The following is an 8200-nucleotide window of genomic DNA, read 5'->3' on the forward strand; positions in this document are numbered from 1 at the left end:
GCTCCCCCAGTCTGTGGGATCACTACCAAAGTGTCACCCATTGTGTGTCTTATCGATGTGATTTAATGCCCCCATCCCTATTTTATCTGACTGCTACACATGGCCAAGGCCCACACATCCATCCATCTTTGCCGCCAGCCCTGTAGCTGGTGTTGCTGGCCTTACCCTCTCTCACACGGATGCCCTGTATAGCCCTTCTGGCTCCCTGAGAACATGGGGTGAAGAGGAAGGCCCCAGAGCTCCCAAAGTTGCAAATCCCAGGCCACCTTAAAGCCCTGCATGCACTCTGGCAGGAGAAGTAGAGTGAGTGATGCTCCCTCCGGTTCCCTGAGGCATTCTTCTCGAGGTCCCAGCTGCCAGCAGACCCAGGGAAATAGCTTCTTCAGTGTCCTCTCCCTGTAGAATCTAGGTTTAGAGCCTGGTGAGTGATGGCTCCATCCTCACCATGTGTGACAGTCGTCAAGAGTTCAGGCTCCTTCCCTGTGTGGCCTGTTTCCATCTCTACAGTTGGTCAACAGTGAAGACAGCTACAGGAACCCCTTGCCTTCCACCTATACAGCAAAACTGCAAACAGAGGCATAAGAGTGGGGGTCCAGGGCATTCCAGCTGGGTAATTCTTTATGGAATATTCTAGGAGTTTCTGCTTACTTCTTAACAGGCAGCCCTTAGGCACATGACCACGGGTAGTCACAACAGAGGCCATGAAAGACAAAGCAAGGCACGAAGGGCGAGAAGGGGCTTTTGGTAGACAACTAACAAGCTCTGGCCCAGATGCTAAAAATGTAAAAATGCTTTGGAGGCTGTCAGAATTAAAGGGACTGTCACATGGAAGCTCCACCCACCGTGCATAGCATCCCAGAATGTGTCTGGAAGCCACGAATCCAAAGTTTGACTGGAACAAATAGCTAGCCTGTGGTAAAACTACAAAGGCCTGGGCTGTAGTTAATGTGACTGTAAGTCATTTCAACCTCCTATTTGTATACTTGGTGATCTCCCAAGAAAGTATGGGGTACACCAAGACAGCGGACATGATGATGGTGTGTTGGAGTTAGAGATTGGAAATGGAGGTTCCTTCCCTGTCCACTGACACTGTGAGCATCTCCACCCTTGACTGATGCGGTTAGCAGGGAGCCAGCAGCTGTAGGGCGATCTTTATACACATCTACAGGCTCTCTTTGCCTCCAGCTGCCTCTCTCCTCAAAGAGAGAGGTGTAGGGAGATGAGGTGGGCAAAGGTTCCCAATGTCATTAAGAGCAAGTGCAGCCAAAGGCCACAACGGTAGGTGTTAGTTGACTCTTGGGTTCAAACAGTGGCAGCACAGAATGGCAAAGCGGAGTTAGCTCTAAATTTGCTTCTCCGTGTTTGCTTATGGCAAGGATAAAAGAACAGAATGTGAAGTGCGAGGAAGTGGTAGAGGAAAAGGGGGGCGCTGAGTTTGTTGGGTGGGTCCTACCCCATCAACACTGGTGGCTGTTGGGCACATTTTAACATGTTTGCCTTTTAAGGCAGGAAACTTTAGAAATGAAACACACATTCCACCAAACTTTTACTTCAGCTTGCAATGTGAAGAATGTACGTTGATTCGCCCGTCTTTGAATGCCCACTGCACCATGAATGAGTTTCAAGTTCTGCTTTTACAAAAGCAAAGCTGGAAGGTGGAGTTGCTTGCAAAGCATGGAGCTGCAGTGTCCTTCCCAGGGTCTAGAAGTTCCCCAGACTACGACAGCCGTTTGTCCTCGATTCCGTCATCTGCCAGCTACTCATCCCAAAGCCCCCTCCGCAGCTTTCACAGAAACTTCTTTGCTCTTCCCGTTATTTTCCCATTCATACAATTTTCACTCTGTTCAGATACATTTATAATCATAACCAGGTGTCCAAGAGGCATAGGCAGGTTTAGAAATAGACACAGCTCACTCTGGGTAGGAAGCACACGGCTCTCCCCATTCAGGCAGAAGGCTACTGTTGCTGTCTAGCACACGGGAGCGTTCGCAGAGCTGGGAGCGCTGGAAGGGTGGGTCTTGATGAAGTTGCTCAGACCACCACTTCCTTTGAGCAAGCGTCTACTGCACTGATCCTCTACACAGCAGTTTCCCTGGAAGTCAAATCAAGTTTCCAGGGGTAGTTTGGCTATACACAGAAAGCCGGAGAGATCACAGGCTGGGGGGTGGGGTAGGAGGACTTCATCTGTAGCTCATAGGACAAGGTGCTCCTCATAACTGACTTACTGAGGCCCACGTGTGGAGGGTCGCCCACCAGAGGCCATCTCAGACGTTAAATTCAATAAGACTTATAGATGGGTTTTTCTTTGGGTCACCAGCTCTCAAAAACAACAACAGAGACTTATTAATTATGAAAGCTTGGGCCGTCACTTAGGCTTGTTCTTTTTTAAAAAAAAATATGATTTATTTATTTTTATTTTATGTGCATTGGTGTGAAGGTGTCAGATCCCCTGAAACTGGATTTTCAGACAGTTGTGAGCTGCCATGTGGGTGCTGGGAATTGAACCGGGTCCTCTGGAAGACCAGTCAGTGCTCTTAACCACTGAGCCATTTCTCCAGCCCCACTTAGGCTTGTTCTTAACTAGCTGTTATAACTTAAGTTAACCCATATCTTTTAATCTACGCTCTTTCACGTGGCTCGGTTTCCTTTGTGATGCCCATGCTGTTTGCTCTATGTTTCTGGCGTCGCCTACAGGCCATGTTTCCTTTGAGTCTGGCTCTCAACTCCTGGCGTCTCCACCCTTCTTCTTACCAGCATTCTCTCTGCCTTGAAAATCCTGCCTAGCTAATGGCCATTTGGCTTTTTATCAGACCAATCACAGTGACACATCTTCACACAGTGTAAAGGACTACTCCACAACAAGGACTTTGTTCCGTCCTCATTATATCCCCGGAGAACACCCAATTGGTGATCTCCACAGAAAAGGAAACTGAGGCTTGGAGCCGTGCTGTTTATCTGAAGTTAAATCACTGGTAGCTGGCCAGGCATGGGTAAGGCCTCGCTGCTCTTTAGCTCCCCTACAGCTCTCCTCTGAGACCAAGCCTTGGGCTTTTAGGTGAACATAAAAAAAGCAAGACAGAGACGCACCTGCTCTAAACATGGGGATGCCTTGGGCAAGTGGCAGATAATTACGAATCAAACATCCATCGCTTACAGACCGCAGCCCCAGCAGTGGCACTCAAGCAACTCGCTGATACACCTGCTGCCTGGGGTCCCTTTAAAGTTGAAACAGAATGGTGGGACGATGTCTGGGGGAGGGTGCTTCCCGGGCTCAGCAGCGTGAGCCGAGGCACGAGAAAATGACTGGGAATCCTTTCCAAAGCGATGGTACCAGGACCAGATGGCCCGAGAGGACGTGCGCACATGGAGTGCAGGGAGGAAGAGACTAGCTTTTGGCAGAGACTAAAGGACAGGCCAGAGAACGAGGGACCAAGATGGCAGCAGAGTTCAGAGACAAACCATGCTGCAGGAAGCAGGGTTTCATACCCCTCGTTTCCCTCAACATTCAGATTTGTTTTTAAGTCATCCCTGAGCGCCTTTGGGGAAAGCCTGTCAGACACTGGCTTCACTGGATCTGTTGGGCACCGCTCTGTGCCTACACCATACTGCAATCCAAAACGGGGACACATCCATAAGCTGAGAGGAGTCTGTCCAGAAGAGGGAAAGACAGGTCTTCAGCCTCCAAGGCTTCATCATTTGGCTCTTGCACAATGGGAGGAGCGTGAAGCACTGTGGGAACACTGGTACATGGGATGCTGGGAGAGAGAGAATTCATGCTGATGCCCAAGTGATATTAGGGCAAACACTAGGATGTGACCATTTGAAAGGGGCTTAACAGGAGACAGAGGCATTACCACGTGGATGAACCTACGGATACTGTGCTAAATGAAACAACCGGCCACAAAATCACAAACATTGTTTGATTCCAAGGCACGGGGTACTCAGAACAATCAGACTCGTTAGAGTCAAAGCAGGATGGCTGCTGTCTGGACCGGAGGATGGGGGATGTTGTTTAATGTGTGTGTTCTGTTTTGTAAGGTGGATGAGTTTGGGAACTAAATATGGTGGAATGTAGATACAGTCCTGGCACTTGGGAGGTGGATGCAGAAAAATCCGAGTTCAAGGTCACACTCAGCTATAGGGAGTTTAAAAGGCCAGGGACCAGCCTTAGGCTGCATAGGGACCCTGTCTCAGAAAACTAAAAGAAAAACAAAGTTCTGGAAATGGATGCTGACGGTGGCCCGCCTTATAGCAGTATGCATGTACTAAATATGTATTTGGTTCAGGTGGCCAACTTATACAATGTGTTTTATACCACAATTAAAAATAAAGAACCAGGGGACCGGAAAGATGACTCTGGTTAAAAGCACTTGCTGCTCTTCCAGAGGACCCAGGTTCAGTTCCCACCACCCACACAACAGCTCACAGCCATCTGTGACTCCAGTTCCAGGGATATGATGCCTTCTCCTGGCCTCCACAGGCACTACACATACATGGTGCACAGACACACATGCAGGCAAAACACCCATACGCATGAAACAAAAGTGTTTTTCAAGAAATTAAAAAGAGAAGCAGTAAGAATACGGAAGAACAAAATCCTAAAGGAAGAGCAAGGGACAAGTCCTGCGCTCGAGTTCAGTGTGACTGAAATGGTGTCGGGGTGGGGGAGTGGCTGGAACTAGAGAAGAATCATAACAGGTGGGAGCAGTTGGCCTTCCACGGTACTAGAAATGACCAGAAGCAAAAAGCTGGTGACCGATGGCCAAGGGGAAGGGATGCTGGGGTGCTCAGCTGGGGCTGTTGTAGCGGCCAGTCTCCAGACACCCAAAGAATCCTCACCCTTGTCCTCCTCCCCCAGGCTGCTACCAGCACAAAGAAAGCCTCGCTGGAAGCTGCCCGAGCTCACATGGCCCAGCATTTACCAGGCCCTCCGGTGCCACGAGGTCCCCTGTGTGTCTGCTCTCGGGGAGAAGCCAGATCTGTCCGTCATTGGCTCCGACGTGTTCACCGACAGTTTCTGCGGCCAGGAAAGAGAAGCGGAGCTGCAGGGAAGGAAGGAACACTCACCCTGGGGCAGTTTCTTTCCTGAGTGCTAAGGACCTTGCCTTCCTTGCTTGGCCAGTTCTTTCCTGTGTAATGGAAAAGGTCTAACTGAGATTAAGCTTTGCCCTGTGGGAGCAACGAAGGACAAAATGAAGAAATGATCTCAGCCCAGGTGGGCTCCTCCCGAAGCAATTAGAGCTGAAATCTCAGAGAACAAGCCATCACAGCGCTCTTTCTGGGAAGTCAATGTCTCACTGGATGGAGAAAAGCCAAAGCAGGTGGTCACAGCCAGTGGCCCCCGAACAGCTCCTCCACCGACCACCTCTGAGGAGGCTGAGGGTAGGGCAGAGCAGGGAGGTTGCTGGGAAACAGTGTGCTTTTTGCAAGGAGGCCTGCTTTCGGACAGATGTGGTCTCCCATCCATTCCTAACAGTTCCCCGGGAATAGACACTGTTAGCCGCCTTAACCAAGGAGGAAATGGAGGCTTCCTGAAGTCGATTGCTGTAAGAGATGAGCTCTAGCAAGAGGGGCTTGGCCTTTCCTCCACCCCAATACTCAGGCTAGGTGTGGCTCCTAGGAGCTGGGGAGGGGGAACCGGTCCCTCTGACCAGTACAGGTGGCAGATCAAAGGCGCTGGTGGCTATTCTGTCCTCTTTAACCCTGACCACACCTGGGCTACCAGTGAGAGTTCTGCAGATTAAATTATGCTCCTGGTCTTGAGATGATAGGTCACTGTGGATATTTCTGGGGTCCTTACAAAAAAACAAAAAGAGATACATGGGAGAGAGGTGGAAGAGGAGAAGGGAGGTAGGGTGGCCCCCAGAGGCTGGAGACAGGATACCCAGAGATAACCTCTGGAGCACGTTCTGCCCACACCTTGGTCTCATACTTCTGGTCTCCAGAGCTGTGAGAATAAACGTGTGTTTGAAGGCAGCCTATGGCTACTGTGTATCAGCGGCAGGCCCAGAAACCTAACACAAATACTATGCTTTCTAGAAGGAAGGCAGAGTTCCCTGAGGCACATGGAGCATAGCCAATGCGGAAATGCATTTTACTCCCAAGCAGTTCACATTTCATGCCATGTCAGGCCCCTGGCACGCTCCGGGGACACAAACAGAAGAGCACACAGCCTGGTGGCATAGAGATGCACATCACTGTGAACAAGGGGTGGGGGCGCGGCCCAGGGGATGGGGGCTGGGAAAGGGGATCCTGAGCAGGGGGGTGATAAAGAGGTAAAGGTTGTCCTCCCATAATGCTGACCACTCCTGGGCCATCCTTGTGTGGAGCTACACATCCACAAACTAGTGTGCATGTGTGTATGTGTGTGTGTGGGGGGGAATATACGTATGTACATTTGAGGTAGGAGGGTAAATGGGGAAAGGCAGGGTCACCATGCCAAGGAAATAGAATTTGGGGTGCACTATGGCCCTTCTCACCAAAGCCTCAGCCTTCCCTTAATGCCTCCTCATTCTCTTCCCCATTTAAGGACCCTCTTCAGCCAGCCCAGGTCTCTTACCATTTGTAAGAGGAGAGTACCCAGCCACTTCTCGTAAACATGGGCAGCGGGGGCGGAGGGGGTGGGACTAACTCAGGAAGGAAATGGTACCACAGTGAGAATGTGATTCTGCAAAGCTGCTAGCTTTGTTACCAACAGGCCTTGGCCCACAGGTGTGCGCTCTCTCACCAGAGGCGGCCCCAGTCCTGGCTATGCCCTCCCTGTCTCCAGGAAGCAACCAAAATGCTACCTACCATACTGGTGGGCTGGGCCGGCACAGACTTCAGTTTGGTCTTTTTTTTATTTATGAATTTTATGTATATGCATGCTCTATTTGCTTGTATGTCTGCATGATGGAAGAGAGTATTTGACAGAAGAGGGCATCAGATCCCATTATAGATGGTTGTGAGTCACCATGTGGTTGCTGGGAATTGAACTCAGGACCTCTGGAAGAGCAGCCCTTAACCGCTGAGCCATCTCTCCGGGCCAACCCATTAGGTCTTTGTCACACAATTTTCCTGTTTCTCTGAGGAATGGAGTTTGAAATGCTTTGTGATGAGACAGCTGTGTAGTAAGTGCATCAGGGATGACGTCAGCTCTTGGCTGCCACTGATCCTTCCAGAAGGTACCAAGTAGGAAACAGAGAGCAAGACCTGGGGGAGGCCAGATGGACAGAGAGACACAGGGCACTCAAAGGCTCCTTGAGTTTGTGGTGTTAACGTCTCTGACGTCCAGGTCTTGCTGATTCAATGGGCAAAAGGCAAGTACAATTCCTTGATAAATTGAGCTAAGAGAAATCATCAGACCTAGCCTTCCACCCCCACCCCAGGCTCCACATGGACTCTGGAGGTCATTTACTGCCCCCAGGTGACCACTTGCTTTCCGAATTCTGCCTGTCCATTGTGTTTGGAATGCAGCAGTGACTGACACTGTAACCGTTTGCAGAAATCACCAGGGCATGTTCTATGGTATTCCCGTTCAGTGCCCCGTGTGTCCTCACAGGCTGCTCTCCCTTCTAGTCTGGCCGGTCCTTTGGTGTCTCCTGACATCCTCACTACTAGCCTTCTGAAGGTTTTTGTATGGACTCACTCTATTAGTCATTCAACAAATGACTCTACCAAAACGAAGAAGGCTGCCACACTCCTCCACCTGAGAGAGTCTGTATAACCCAGGTTCCTCTTGGGTTCCTGTGGACCGCATCCGAGTACCCACCCCTGCCACCTGAACCACTGTTTGGTCTGCTTCAGCTGGACCTTCTGAGTTTCGCGTCCAGAACCCTGCTGCATTGAATTGCTTGACCACCGTTCTTTCTATGGCCCACTCTTCAGAGCACACACTTCAGCTGGGGTTTCTTTCCCCGCACAGCTAGTGGCCAGTCCCGTAGAGTAAGCTGCCTCCTCCTCCCTGAGGGCCAGGTTTCAAACCTACACAGAGAAATCCCAAATGGCTAGGGACCCTCGAGAAACACACCAGCTCAGGACTGCAGAATGGACATGCTTTGCTGTCTATGCATGTGCTGCTGAGAGGGACCACCACAGGCTTTATTCTCAGGGCGGGTAAGCTCAGGAATCATTTGACAGGCGATACGTGCCATTCAACAGGGACAAATAGGACTTTAATCAGTTGCCCCAGTAGCTTTAACTGTCAGGTGCCAAACGCTTT

General features: G+C 50.4%; 1 protein-coding gene across 1 annotated transcript in view; it reads left to right on the forward strand.

Annotated features, from left to right (window-relative positions):
• LOC125390412 (cilia- and flagella-associated protein 337-like) overlaps nucleotides 1-5810 on the forward strand; it is a 118001-nt gene extending 112191 nt beyond the window's left edge. The window contains exon 30 of the mRNA XM_087902726.1: nucleotides 4859-5810. Within this exon, the coding sequence (XP_087758852.1) occupies nucleotides 4859-5096 (238 nt within the window). The 3' untranslated portion in view covers nucleotides 5097-5810. The remainder of the gene's footprint in view (nucleotides 1-4858) is intronic.
• The last annotated feature ends 2390 nt before the right edge of the window (nucleotides 5811-8200 follow it).

The sequence above is a fragment of the Myodes glareolus genome, chromosome 2, assembly GCF_982192425.1.
Source record: "Myodes glareolus chromosome 2, mMyoGla1.1, whole genome shotgun sequence".
Taxonomy (NCBI): Eukaryota; Metazoa; Chordata; class Mammalia; order Rodentia; family Cricetidae; genus Myodes; species Myodes glareolus.